General features: G+C 42.8%; 1 protein-coding gene across 2 annotated transcripts in view; it reads right to left on the bottom strand.

Moving 5' to 3' along the window:
- Positions 1-13,778, bottom strand: part of DOCK8 (dedicator of cytokinesis 8) — a 206,102-nt gene that overhangs the window by 69,871 nt on the left and 122,453 nt on the right. For both annotated transcript variants that reach the window (XM_046664172.1, XM_046664173.1), the window contains 8 exons: positions 12,106-12,223; positions 10,601-10,671; positions 9,337-9,475; positions 8,628-8,729; positions 6,416-6,511; positions 5,503-5,737; positions 2,519-2,683; positions 1,204-1,373 (listed from right to left, as the gene is read on the bottom strand). In XM_046664172.1, coding sequence (XP_046520128.1) covers positions 1,204-1,373; positions 2,519-2,683; positions 5,503-5,737; positions 6,416-6,511; positions 8,628-8,729; positions 9,337-9,475; positions 10,601-10,671; positions 12,106-12,223 — 1,096 coding nt within the window. The remainder of the gene's footprint in view (positions 1-1,203; positions 1,374-2,518; positions 2,684-5,502; positions 5,738-6,415; positions 6,512-8,627; positions 8,730-9,336; positions 9,476-10,600; positions 10,672-12,105; positions 12,224-13,778) is intronic.

Genomic DNA, 13,778 nt, shown 5'->3' with positions numbered 1-13,778 from the left:
GCCGAAGCAGAGCGTGTGAGCTTAACCACTTGGCCATGGGACTAGCCCCTAAAAATTTTTTTAAAATGAGACATATCCAACAAAATACCTGACCAGTACTCCTCAAAACTGTCAAGGTCATCAAAAACAAGGAAAGTCTAAGAAATTGTCACAGCCAAGAGGCATCTAAGGAGATATGACTATAAAATATAATGTGGTATCCTGGATGGCCTCCTGGAACAGAAAAAGGACATTAGGGGAAAACTGAAGAAATCTGAATAAAACATAAACTGATAGTTAATAATAATAACATATCAATGTTGGTTCATTAATTGTGACAAATGTATCCTTCTACTGTAAAATGTTAATAACAGGGAAACCGGCTACGGAGTATACAAAAACTTTCTGTACTACATTCACAATAATTTTATAAATCTGAAACTGTTATAAAATAAAAAGTTTATCAAGAAAAAGCAAAGAATTCATGGAAGGAAAAACAATCTAGGGCAAGTCACCAACCCCCTTAGGATCTCAGTTTTTATTTATTTATAAAATCTGGCTTTGCTCTTTGGGATTATTATATGGGAAAATCAGTCTATGAATGTTAATGAATATAAAAGGCAGATATTAAAAAACAAAACAGGAAGCTGGTCCGGTGGCACAGCGGTTAGATGCACACATTCTGCTTTGGTGGCCCGGGGTTCGCTGGTTTGGATCCCGGGTGCGGACATGGCACCGCTTGGCAAGCCATGCTGTGGTAGGCGTCCCACGTATAAAGTAGAGGAAGATGGGTACGGATGTTAGCTCAGGGCCAGTCTTCCTCAGTAAAAAGAAGAGGACTGGCAGCATATGTTAGCTTAGGGCTAATCTTCCTCAAAAAAGAAAAAAACCAACATAATAAAAAACAACTTTTCTAGGCACTAAAAGAAGTTAAAGCTAACTTTTTTTCCGTGAAAATAAAATTCATGGCATCACTGACTCCATGCAGTAAAACCAGCTATGCTGGAAAAACTTCCCACCAGCGTTAACTAACTGAGCAGATCCTGCCTCTGCATCTTTCAGAATGGTCTCAATCACTTCCAAAGGAAAGAACATTAATAACGCTAAAGCTGTGCATTAAAGCATTTAACCAACATAGTGGGCGTCAATAGTGGGTGATTTCGTGTTGTTCTTCCAAGTGCTGGTTAAAAATGAAAACTTTCCAGGGTTTGACATCTTCCCTACCTTTGAAGACATGATGTTCTTAACTTCCTCATCTACTGCAGAATGTGTCCCTGCGAGGTCTGGGTTGCTGCTGCTCATCACTCGGGCCTGCAGCAGCTTTGAACTCACAGCGGCAGCAGACGTGCGTCCATATGTGTGGTAGCGAGGGTCAGGGAGAGCGGTGGGGCCACCTGCACCCCACCAGGTACAGACATGTCAACAGAAAGGGAATCAGAGTCACTTACTGGGCTTGAGAAGAAACTGAAGAGGGATGGTGTAGATAGTGGAATGAAAACCCAGTAGATTAGGTCTTGGAATTAGGTCTTATCAAATGCCTAGGGGAGACCAAGGAGGCAGTACTTAGAGGGTAAGTAGATAGGGTGTAAGGCAGTAGGGAGTGGTGAGCACTGTAGTAAACTGGAAGCACATGCTTTATCCAAAGGTAGGGGCTACTACTCAGCTCCAGACTATTATTACCACAGAGAAACAGCCCCCAGGGTGGCCAGAGCTTCTGATTTCTCAAGACAAGCTGGAAATGCGGATTTTTTAATTTATTGATATTTAAATGATGCAACTTTTTAAATCATGCAGTAAGGTTTTCTGAGATTTGAAAATCCAAGGAATCATCTGAACCTTATGAGGATAAGTATATACTATATATCGATGTTTTTCACCTTTAAGTATGTATATGTCTTCAAAAGTGATTTCGTGAGTTTGAGATATTACCAATATTTTAAAAAACTCAATCAAAATTACAGGTTTACTTGAAATGAGGCTGCATGGACTAATAAAAATGCCAAGTTTCTTCGTTAGGGCTATGTAAATATGTAAAACCTATGTAAATAATTAAGAAGAGTAGAGAAATGGATTATTATTATTTCAGAAGTTTAGTTTGGGGTAAATGAGAAAACGGACACTTTTTTCAAAATGAAAAGTTTAGGAACCATTGCTTACCACTGCTATTGAACATCTACTATTTTCTTTATCATTATTATCCTGGAATCCTAGACACCTGTTGTCACTCCTCTATCTTTTAAAAAAGAGATCCTCAACTGAATCAGAAATTACCAACTGGGAAAATACTGGTGAGGGGCTACCAAACAGGCGGAAAAAATAAGTGCTTAGAGTATAAAGAAGGGGAGAGAGTCAGGAAGAAAACAAGAGAGAAAAATCTAGAAATACACTTCTAATTTCAGCACTCATGTAAGTTTTGTGTCATTCTGAAAAACAAAACTTAACTTTTGGGCTTTTTATATTATTGTGAATTATGTGGCCGGGGTGCCAGGGCGAGGGTGCTCTGCCCTGGGGACTCCCACACTCGGGGCGACAACACTACCTGACTTGGGCACGTCCTTTTGCAGCTCCGGCAGGCGGAAGACATAGTGCACGTAGGAGGCCAGCAGGCAGTTCCTGCCGTGCTGGTCCTTGCCCAGGTCCTTGCTGTTGTGCAGACTGTTGGCGATGGCCACCACGGACTCAAAGGCAAACTGGGAGAAGTTGGCTGAGGAAGCAAGAGAAAAATGGGCGGTGCCACAGTCAGTCCTTAATGAACCCGAGGTAGAACGCTCTCCGGGGCAATGACAAGGAGTCCTGACCACGGACCAACAGAACTAGGCTGGTCAAGAGGATGGCCTGGGGTGGGGTGAGCTGTTTTAGGAAGCTCCAGCAGGCTGGCTCTGCTCACCGCAAGCGAGTTTACATTTCCTCCTTCATCCTCCTCCTCCCGCCAGCGCACAACAAAGACACGAGATGCTCCAGACATCCTCCCCTCTCTAAACCACTCGGTCAACTGGCCCTACTCGGTGGGGTCTGCACGGACGTTATGGGTATCACCTGGGAGCTTGTTAGAAATGCAGAACCTCAGGCCCCACCCCAGAGCTCCTGAGTCAGAATCTGCACTTTAACAAGATGCTCAGGGGATTCACGCACACTATGGTTTGAGATGTGCTTTTGCGCATCTTGGCGTATGGATTAATCTAAAAACAAGTGTTTTATGTTATTCCCACAGCGGACCCACACAAATGATTGATCTGCTGTACACACTGTATCGCTTTGGAGCTGCAGCCCTCCACAGTTTGGTGCCACGCTACCTATCCACTCTTGTACCCTTTTCTCCTCAAATTCAATTTTCCTTAAGAGGAGGCACTGATCCAATTGTCCCCATCACATCTGTTCTTTCTCACCTCTGCAATTTTGCTCATGCTGTTATCCTCATTTAAAAAGCCCCCGTGCTCCTACCCGTTAAATCACACAACCCTTCGATGCTTGGCACAATCCCGTCTCCTCCAAGAAGCCTCGGGCACCACTCAGTACAGGGTTCAAGCAAAACCAAATCACATGGTTCTCTGGCTGTTTCCGGTAGGAAACTGTGTCTCTCTGAGCAGGCTGGGAGTCCTTCCAGGGCAAAGTGCATTTCTCACTCTTTCTTGTCTCCCTGCTGCGCCTTTCATAGGGCCTGACACAGAGAGGTTCTGAATAAATGCTTATAGTCTAGGGGCCTCCACCTATTCTGCGTGTCCCAACACCCTGTCATCCCCACATGACAAGGTGGCAACTTGCTATGGAGAAGAGGCTCAAAATGTGCGTGTGAACGTGTTGTCTAGTGAACAACTCCACATTAAATGGCTGGAGCATACAAAGCAGAGTGCCACATGTGTGGGGACACAGGAGGAAATCTAGGGAGGGTAGAGGTCATGGCTCTGCAGGAATCCAGCTGGAGAGTGACAGCTACATGTATGAAATGTTAGCCTACAGTGTAGGGTATCTTCTCTGTGGAACCACAACGATGCATCCCAGGATACAAAGCAAACCAAGGGATTAAGAAGACACGCTCTCCCTTGCTCTGAAAGCCTAGAGTTCAGCAAGCACCCTCCACCACTGTCCCCGATTTACTCCTATTCCACAGCCCAACTGCATTACTTACTTCTTTCCTGACACGCCCATGCTTTTCTGGTTCTCTGCTCTTCCCATGTTCATTTCACTGTCCCCATTTCAGCTCCTTTTCTTCTACCCCTCCTTCAAGGCTATCTTAAACACTACCTTCTTCCTGGGGGCCTCCTGCATCCTCCCAGATGTATGTTTTCATGCCCCCAACCCCGCAATATTTAGCTGTGTCCTTTTGAGGACTTGCATCCTGTGCTGCTTGCTCTTTGCTATATTGTAAATCCAGTGAGGTCAGATATGCTCTCTATTATTGCAAAGCTTGCAATTCTTAGCCAGTAGTGGGAGCCTGGGTAGTACCCATGACCTCTGCTGGACTCGTGAGCACAGGACAATAGAAGCCCAGTTCAAAATGTGTCAAACAAAGATGCCCTCCAGCATCTAGTCTACCCCTGCAGGAGGCAGGAGAACCACTGGACTCACGTCTTACATTACATTATTTCCAAGGGAAGTCTCACACAATAGATTTAGTGTTAATTTGTTAAAAACCAGCATTTAAAATATACTATAAGACAGAAAATAGATGAGTGGTTGCCAGGGGCTGAGGGGAGGGGTGAATGGGGAGCGCCTGCTAAGGGGTTTCATTTGGGGCTGATGAAAATGTTCTGGAATTAGATAGTGTGATAGTTGCACGAGCTTGTGAAGATAGTAAAAACTACTGAATCGTACACTTTAGTGAATTGTAAGGTATGTGCACTATATCTCAATAAGAAAAGTGATCATTTTGAATTTCAATTCAGAGAGTTCCTTTCCTTCCATTTAATGTGGGCTATCTTAATTCTTTAAAACATTCTCTTCCCTTGTTAGTCAAGAAAAAAAAACATTACAAGTAAAATAAATCCATCAATCACTGGGAATGGAATTTGATAGATTACCTGTAATCATTCAATAAATCTATTTTAAAGATTATAATTTTGGCTGGCCCAGTGGTGTAGTGGTTAAGTTCACACATTCCGCTTTGGCAGCCCAGGGTTTGCAGGTTTGGATCCCAGGCATGGACCTACACAACACTCATCAAGCCACACTGTGGTGCATCCCACATTCAAAATAGAGGAAGATTGGCAGAGACGTTAGCTCAGTGACAATCTTTCCTCAAGCAAAAAGAGGGAGATTGGCAACAGATGTTAGCTCAGGGCCAATCTTCCTCACCAAAAAACAAATAAACAAAATCATAATTTTGAGCATCCTATTTTAATGTTTCTTTCTTTTTTTTTTTTTTTTAACATCCACAGAGTCTCAAAAAAATAGCACTGGACTTGGACTCACATTGCCAATAGAAAAGAAGGTCATATTGTTCCCGCTCCTGGGATTTCTGGACAATCATGTTTCATAAGACAAGGCACTGCCTGCCTCCTCCTCCCAGCCCCGGGGGTCTCCTACCTGTCTGGCCAGCGATGACCATGGGCTGCACGGACAGCTGGAAGAGCTTGTCCAGCACCAGGTGCAGGAAGAGCACGAGGGGCTCCAGGCGCGAGGAGTTCAGGCAGATGATGCTGAGCTTCAGCTCGTGCTCCAGCGCCGTCTCACTGATCTTTTGGTCCAGCACACGGATAGGGAAGCTCACCTGGCTCTCCAGGGAGTGGCAGAGGGTGAAGAACTTCTCCAGGTGGTTGTCCTGGGAAGGCAGACGGCAGGCCTCATGGGTCTTACCCCATCAATGTCCACCGGTGGATTCAGAAACACAATCAAATAGCTCCTTCTAGGCGGAACTTCTTACCCAGTGTTTCAGACCAGAGGTTCTAAGGCATGGGCATTCCAAATCAAGGTATGAACTGCTTTGTGGAGTGGGGCGCTCAGAATGGAACCTCTCAATAATTATTAACTGACGGAAAAAGAATTTGGACTCTGAGATGTTCGGTGAGCTGAGCCACGCATACCAGGTAAACACCTTGCCAACAGAGGGGTCTATGCAGATGCAAAATGCAGACAGTGGCAGGAAAAGGAGGGAAAGAAGGATGAGGCAAAAAAAAAAAAAGCTGGAGAAATGGCAGAATTACAGAGGGAGACGAGACAGCAGCAGGAAGATGTTTCAAATGAAGTCTCCTCGCACAATTTCTCAGCCAACAGTGCAGGTACTGGGTTCCTTCATTTGGGTGCTCAATATTTTCATAGGGCTTTCCATTTAAACGACAAATAAAACCTGAACAGGCTTTTAAGTCCCCACAAAGAACTAAAGGTTGTTTTTGTTTTATTCATGCACAAAGACTTTCTTTCATCAGAGGGTTCTCTGCTGCACGCCATCTTCATTCTTAGCCTTCTGGCTCTGCGTGAGGTGGACCTTGATGCTCCTTACCTGGGTGTGGACAGAAGAAACAGCTTGCACTTCAATATTAAATACTCCCTTATGTCCTTCGGCCCACTTAATCGGAGGATTCTGTAAAGGGACTTTCTGTGTTAAAGAAAAAAAAAATTAGCAATTCAATCCCCTTTTCTGATTACTAACAAGCAGAGCAAAGCAACTTGACTGTAAATGTCAGAGTTATACAAATATAAAATTCCCTGGAAGACTACTGTAACTGAGCTTGGAGTTAGGAGCCCCGGGTTCAAGTTCAGTTCTGCACCAAACTAGTTATTTTTACTTTGACAAGTCAATCAACCTCTCTGGGCCTTAGTTTTCTTACGCTGAAAGGAGGAGTTTGAACTGAGTGATCTGTCTTTAAGCGCCCATCCAGCATTGATAATTTTGATTCTAGAAATTGAAATAAAGTAATATCCCAGTGATTTTTCCACTTATCAGGACTGTCAGGACAAAGCGTAGACTACCTTCATAAGACATGAAATTTTAATGCTTTTGAGTGCCTGCGGTTACTTTCCCTTTTAACAAAATGTTTCTGAGTAGCAGTCCTGTTAGGCTCCTGCTTTAATTACTCAAAATGACTCTTTTATACCATTTATATTTCAATAGCTCTGTAGTCCCTAGAGACCATTTCTTGCCTTAAATTCCCATCGGAACTGTCTCCCTCCAGAGACCTCATACAGCATTGAGTGACAAGCACCTAGCCTGACCCAGCCACTTGAGTGCGGTTGGTGTCTCTTGCATTTTAACGGAAGGAAGTATGCTGTACTTGCAAGGGTAGCATGAGTGCATGGGGTGGGGACCTATGGAACTATCTAAGACAGAGTCACAAACTGGGTCACACAGTTAGGGAGTGGTAGAATCTGGATTTTGGATCATAATTCGTTTGTCTCAAAAACCCACATTTGTTCTGCAGCATTAAGGAGATAATTGGGCATCTAGGAAATTAGAAGGTGCAGCTTGAGGATGAAAAGGCGGTTTTGAGGGCTTTGTCGAGGGTCTGTGTCCAAATCATAAAGAGTAATCAGAGAATGTCTGTGAACATACTCAGGCGGATCCCAGGTGGTCCTGAGGAGAGGAGTTTGGGTCTAAAGCCAGGCACCTGCCTGTGGCCCAGAGCAAAGAAAGCTTCTCTCTCCAGGGAAAAAAAGGAAATACGAGAACAACAGGATAGCCTGGGGATGGGAGCTGGGTAGTCAGAGTAGGGAAGAAAGTTGATTATAGAAGTTGGAACAAAGTTCAAATTCCCGGGAAATTCTTCAACTTGAAAATTGCAAGGAAAACAAAAGAGATGAATGGGGATCTATAGATTAAGAGTCTTAAAAGACATGTCAACCAATAGCAATGTGTGGACTGTATATGGATCCAGATTCAAACAAACAACTGTACAAAACATATGACATGAATGAGATAATTGGAAATTTGATCACTGATTGGATATTTTAAGATATTAAGAAATTATTATTAATTCTTAAGGTATAACAATGGTATTGTGATGGTTAAAAAAATAGCCCTATTTTTTCAGGCACACACTAAAATATTTATAAATGAAATGATATGATGTCTGGGATTTGCTTCAAAATAATACTTATTGATGGAAACCTATGCCAACCAGACTGAGAAGCGCAAGAGCTGGTGTGGGTGCAGTCAGAATGGAGAGTCTGCTGGGCTCCCTTTAAATGGGTGTATTGCAACAGAGTGGATGGGCAACAGGCAGTGCAGGAAACAGGAGGAGGGAAAAACTATTGACATTGGGATCTTTAGAGGAATAAAAGCCCCACCATCCACCTGGGGCGGTAACAAGTGACCCAGAGGAGAAACTAATGGAATCTGGTCTGGGATCCTTTTATAAGGACTGTGATGAGAGCAGCTGTTATCACAAATGGGTTCTATTTGCCTCCCCTTTTATCATACTTTATTCTGTGAATCCCTTTGTTGTAGATACTGCAAGGTAATGCTGCCTTGGGTTGCATTTACCAAACATTCTGACTTGGCGATGTCTCAATGAAAGAGGTTTCACAGCCAGTTACTTCTCCCATCCTATCAGAACAAAGTGCTTTCAGAAAATGCCATGTGCTGACAGATGACTGCTCCCCTAAAACATGCTGAGCATCCTCGGCCATATTTAAGGGAACGGAAAGTGGATCTGGGAAGGTGGTACAAGACCTTGGGTAGACAGGAAAGAGCTGATGGCCAGCTTGCTGGTTACCTCTGCAGAATGCAGGGAGTAGTTGGGGGGCAGCTTTTCCAAGGCAACTGGGAGACAGTAGGATCCAGTTTGAAGACGTTCATTTACGAGAATTGGCAGCCACTGAAACAGATGACGTAAAGAATAAAGTGGTATTTATTACAGCATATAATTCTGGCATTTTATGTGCTCACAGAAATCAAATACAACTAAATGATGATTAGATATTGACTCTTTTTGGCAGTAATTTCCATCAAGTTCTTTGCATTTTAAATTCCCTGAGAGCTCCTGAGATGGTAATATCAATGATTTACTGCTTTCAGAGCCAAAGTAGTAGCATTTTTCTTTATAGCCAATGTTTGTGTGTCTGAACAAGATCAACATTTATTTTACTGTTTAATTTTTTTAAAAGAAATAACTTTTTTCTCTTTGTGGAAAAAGGAGCTAGTTTTATATGTGAAGTATATATATATAACATTTGGAAATAATGGACATTACAATGCTTTCCTGTAAATGAGTCTTCTTTCAATATCCCTCACCCACTAGCTCTCCATTCCTGAAATTTGTTGTTTGCTAAGTCATCTCTGCTCTTTGCTGTACTCTGGTTTGGCACACTTTGCTAGTTTTGACAGGAAAAAAGCAAATGAATAGAATTTGGTTGTTTATCTCTGCAGGGACCTTCGATGTACCAACAACTGCCCTGTGAATCGGCAAGTTGACAGTGACTCACTGAGTATCCTAGGAGGCTTTCCACGGAGGCTCCTTGCTTCTGCTGACAGCTGATATGATAGAAGGTGAACAGGAGGTGGTGATGTACTGTGAGCTTCGCGGGGAGCTTAATTTTCACTTCTTCATAGAAGTCAGGAGACCTGTTTCGAAAGCACATTATACACAAATAACTTTTAGTGAGAATGATGACTCCCCTGACTATAAATTGTAACGCCATGGACACCGTGCTCCTCAGAATTGCCTGCTTGGTATTCTGCTTGTCATCTTACATCTTTCTGCTCCTAAGCTGGAAGGCCTTGAGACGAAACTTATATCACTGGATACACTTCACTTACATAAGACTGCTTACAAGCTAAAGGCTTTGTCAGGAAAAAAAATCTCTGCGCGCAACGGAAAAATCCAACAACTTAATTTGAAAAGAGGATGAGCTTCGGAGTCCTGCTGTGACCTCCTTTTATATCTCTACCCCAAGAACAGGAACAGGCACATAGCTGGCACTCATCAATGGATTTTAGAGAAACGAGTGATGCAAGCAGGGAAAGGAACCTGATTTTACTGAATTACGAAGTCCCAGATACTTTAAAAGTTCTGTGACTCACTTTATCCACAAATAATGAGTGTTCCATTTCTCCTTGGTCAATTTAGATTTTCTTAAAGTAGGTAGTGGTGCAGGTGAGGAGAGATGTATAACAGACAAGACTGAAAAAGGAGTGCTGGATTTTGTTTCTGGCCCCTTCCAGCATCTCAAAGCAAGTTAGGAGATGTATTTCTTTCTTTAACACCATAAAACCTCTCAATTTCATACTAGAATAGAAGGCTCCAGAAAAGTCAAAAGAACATTAGGTTCTTGAAGATATGTTCTTCTCCCAGTCTTAGTTAATGGCAAAAATTGTGCATCTTGGGCTGGCCCAGTGGCACAGTGGTTAAGTTCAGCACACTCCACTTTGACAGACCAGGTTCGCAGGTTCGGATCCCAAGCATACACCTAGCACCACTCATCAAGCCATGCTGTGGCAGCGACCCACATACAAAATAGAGGCAGACTGGCACAGATGTTAGCTCAGGGGCAAACTTCCTCACCAAAAAAATAATAAATAAATAACTAAAAAATTGCTCATCTCCAACATAGACTCACAGAACTGGCATGAATTTCTTCTGGCCCTTAGTTACAAAAATTGTTGGGAGGAATCACCTAGAGGATTCAGAAAAGTCAGGAGATAGTGAAACAATCTTGGCATATGTTTAGAACTCGGAAATATACTTACTTATTATGGTATGTAACGGCTGTGTATACTTCCTGCAGAAATTCAGGCCCATTGGATTTCCCAAAGATGATCTGTTCACCGATATAGAAAGGACCAAATTAACAGTGATATTTGGATATATCAAATCAACTATCACCTGCCCAATAGGAAGGTCTGGTCTCACGGGGCTGTAATTTTTAAATCAAGAGTACTCCGTTCTACAACTGGCCCAACCACATGGAAGCAGAAGAATTGGCTACAAAGAGTAAACTGAGGTCCCAAGGGGCTATATTAGTGACCAAGGGCCACAGGTTTGTGAGACTGGAAAACAAGTGCTCTCTCCACTCTGCCACACTGCCTAGAGGTCTACACTGCTGGACAAAGTCAAAGAGTTTTGCCCTCAGCGTGAGATCACTGGTCCAGTTTCTTTTCCCTCCAAAGACATGGGCTTGGTCACTTGGGTGAGCAGAACCTTCATGGGCAGAATGTTCCACACGTTTGTGCTATTTAGAAAACGACCCCTCCTTGGGCCTGATTCAGTCCAGGTAAATGATTTTACAAGTGGACTTACCTTTGGGCAAAGAGTGAGCCCTTTCCTCTAAATGCAGTCATGCCCATGCCAGGTCCCAGGGGTTGGTGAGAGTGGCCCCCTGCCGGGGACCTTGGCTGCACTCAGGACCTGCACAGCTGGACCTGGCAGCCCTGGCAGACTTGCCAGGGGCAGAGCAGAGAGAACCAGGGGTGTCCTCCTCTAGGATTTCCCTCCCACCACCGTTACAAGAGGATACCTTGCATTGCAAAGGTAAGTCGGTCATTAGGAGGATGGTTAAAAAAAGAAAAAAAGTACACATTTGAAGAATGGGAGCACTAGAAAAAAATTACTTCAGTAGAAAGGTATAGTAACTGAATTCTACGACTTATGGAAAATAGTGATAGCTAACCACCCATCTTATTTAGTAGCAGTTGGTTAAAAAGATAGAAATTCTGGCATTTTGGGTTCCTCAGAGAACACTGCATTACATATTTATTATTTGATTTATATTTTGCCTCAGGATGAAGAGCCATTCCTAAAAGATGTTGAGATGGCGTGTGTTTATCATTGCTAGGTGGTGCTTTATCTCCAGATGTGGACGGGGGCTTGGGTAGATGTGTACTCAGTCACATCTGGAAATACAGCAAACATGGCGGACACATTGGGCCTGCCTCTCTACTTCTTATGCTGTTAGGGTGGTGCGGAAAGACTTTACGATATTTTTCTGTCCTCTAAAATGAACTGTATTTCCAAATTTTACAGCTCATTACAGAATACATTAGGAAAGAGAAGTTCAATTTAGCCTGACCCCGTTTCCCCATCAGTATCCTGGGACCAAGACTGGACTAGTCACAAAGGCCTTTGCACATGCTGAGTAGCATCGGTATGAATAGACATACTCTGTACACTGAGGAGCCTGGATTTGGTCCGTGCAAATTGACAAGGGACGTTCAGCACCCCTTGGTTTGAAGCAAATGTTTATTTCCCTCTTTACCGGCATAGCGTTGCTAGCATCCTCTCCACACATGAACTGGATCTTTATTGTAATGTTCCGGGCAGAGGCTAGTTTGTTAGCGAAGTTCAGCCTCTGTGGGTAGACATAGAGAAGGTTTCTGGAAAAGAGAAGATGAAGAACCAATAAATAAGGTGTACAGTTTGTTTGAAGCAAGTTCTTCAGCAAACGCTGCAGCCTGTGCTCATGAGGTGATTATTCTGAAGGAGGTTTTCCTTCCAGAAGTGAATTATTTTTGGAGGAGGGAGTGAGTTTTGTCGATTCTTCCTCTTCACCTGCGGTCATCTGATAATAACCAACACTGTTCTCTGTTTTGCTGCCTACAAAGATGTGTTTGCTACAGCTGAGAAGGTTAATGCCCCAGAATGTGGCAGCCTGCCTAGAGGTAACGGTATGTCTGATACACAGATAAGAAAGCAAAAAACTTTCAGCTCATTTTAAAGAAAATTCATGGCCATAAATGATGGCTTAATTTCCTTTCTTTCTCTTTTTTGTTTCTAATCATTATGTAGTAGTTTCAATTTCTTATTGGCATGGCATTCTGTATTGGTTCAACTTTCTTTTCTTATCTAAGATGACAGTTCAAGACTCCAAGCCCAATTAGCTATATAACAATAACACAACAACAATATAAATAATATATCCATCCATTCGACACCTATAGGACAGATACTAGGCTAACTATAACTTTGTGTATCTTTTCTTTCTCTTTTCACCGTTACTAGTATATTCCACTAAAAGGTAAGCTCCCCAGGGCATGGATTTGTATCTCATGTTTTTGATTCACTGATATATCCCCAGCAGCTAGAATAGTGCCTGGGACATAGTAGGTGCTGAACAAAAAAACGAATGTATATACTTCCAATGAATCATAATCCTGACTTAAGGAAACAATGATACTAACATTTATATAGTACTTATCCTGAGCTGGGCAGTGTTTTAAATACTTCATATCTATTAATTTAATTTTCATAATTATCCTATAGGTAGGTACTATTATCCTGGCATCATGCCCATGTCACAAATGAGGAAAAAATGAGATACAGAGGTGTTAAATAACTTGCCCCAAATCATATAGTTAGGAAATGATGGTCAGGAATTGAAGTCAGGCAGCCTGGACACATGCTCTTAATCACTAAGCTATATTCTCTCAGATAAGACTTCCACTAAAATGACAAGAATGGCCTTTTCATACTTTAGTTTTCATGTGTTATTCATGGCATCTCTCAGGGACAAGCTTACCTTAATTTTCTGGGTCTCATTAACAGTTGAGTGTCAACAGTACACCAAAGGCTGGTTCAATTAGTTAGTGTCACGTTCTTTGGGAAAATGTCTTGTCTTCCTCACTCGTGGTCCACTATTCTAACTCCTAGGTAACACGTTCTCCTTAAACAGACACATTCTTGCCCCAAAGGCTTCCAAGATGACAAAACAAGCTTTGTGTAAACTAGATGCCAGGAGAGCAGCGACTAAAAGGGAGGGCCAGGTGACTAGATTTTCCCTCAGTGAATGTAGGTTCTCATAACACTTTATAAGGATTTGCATATTATTCAACGACAGGCTTTCTCAACCCCGCCACTACTGACACCTGGGACTGAACAATTCTTTGTTGTGGGGCTGTCCTGTGCACTGTAGGATGTTCAGAGGCATTCCTG

Source organism: Equus quagga, chromosome 6 (genome assembly GCF_021613505.1).
Source record: "Equus quagga isolate Etosha38 chromosome 6, UCLA_HA_Equagga_1.0, whole genome shotgun sequence".
Lineage (NCBI taxonomy): Eukaryota > Metazoa > Chordata > Mammalia > Perissodactyla > Equidae > Equus > Equus quagga.
This window is presented reverse-complemented; position numbering and strand designations above follow the sequence as displayed.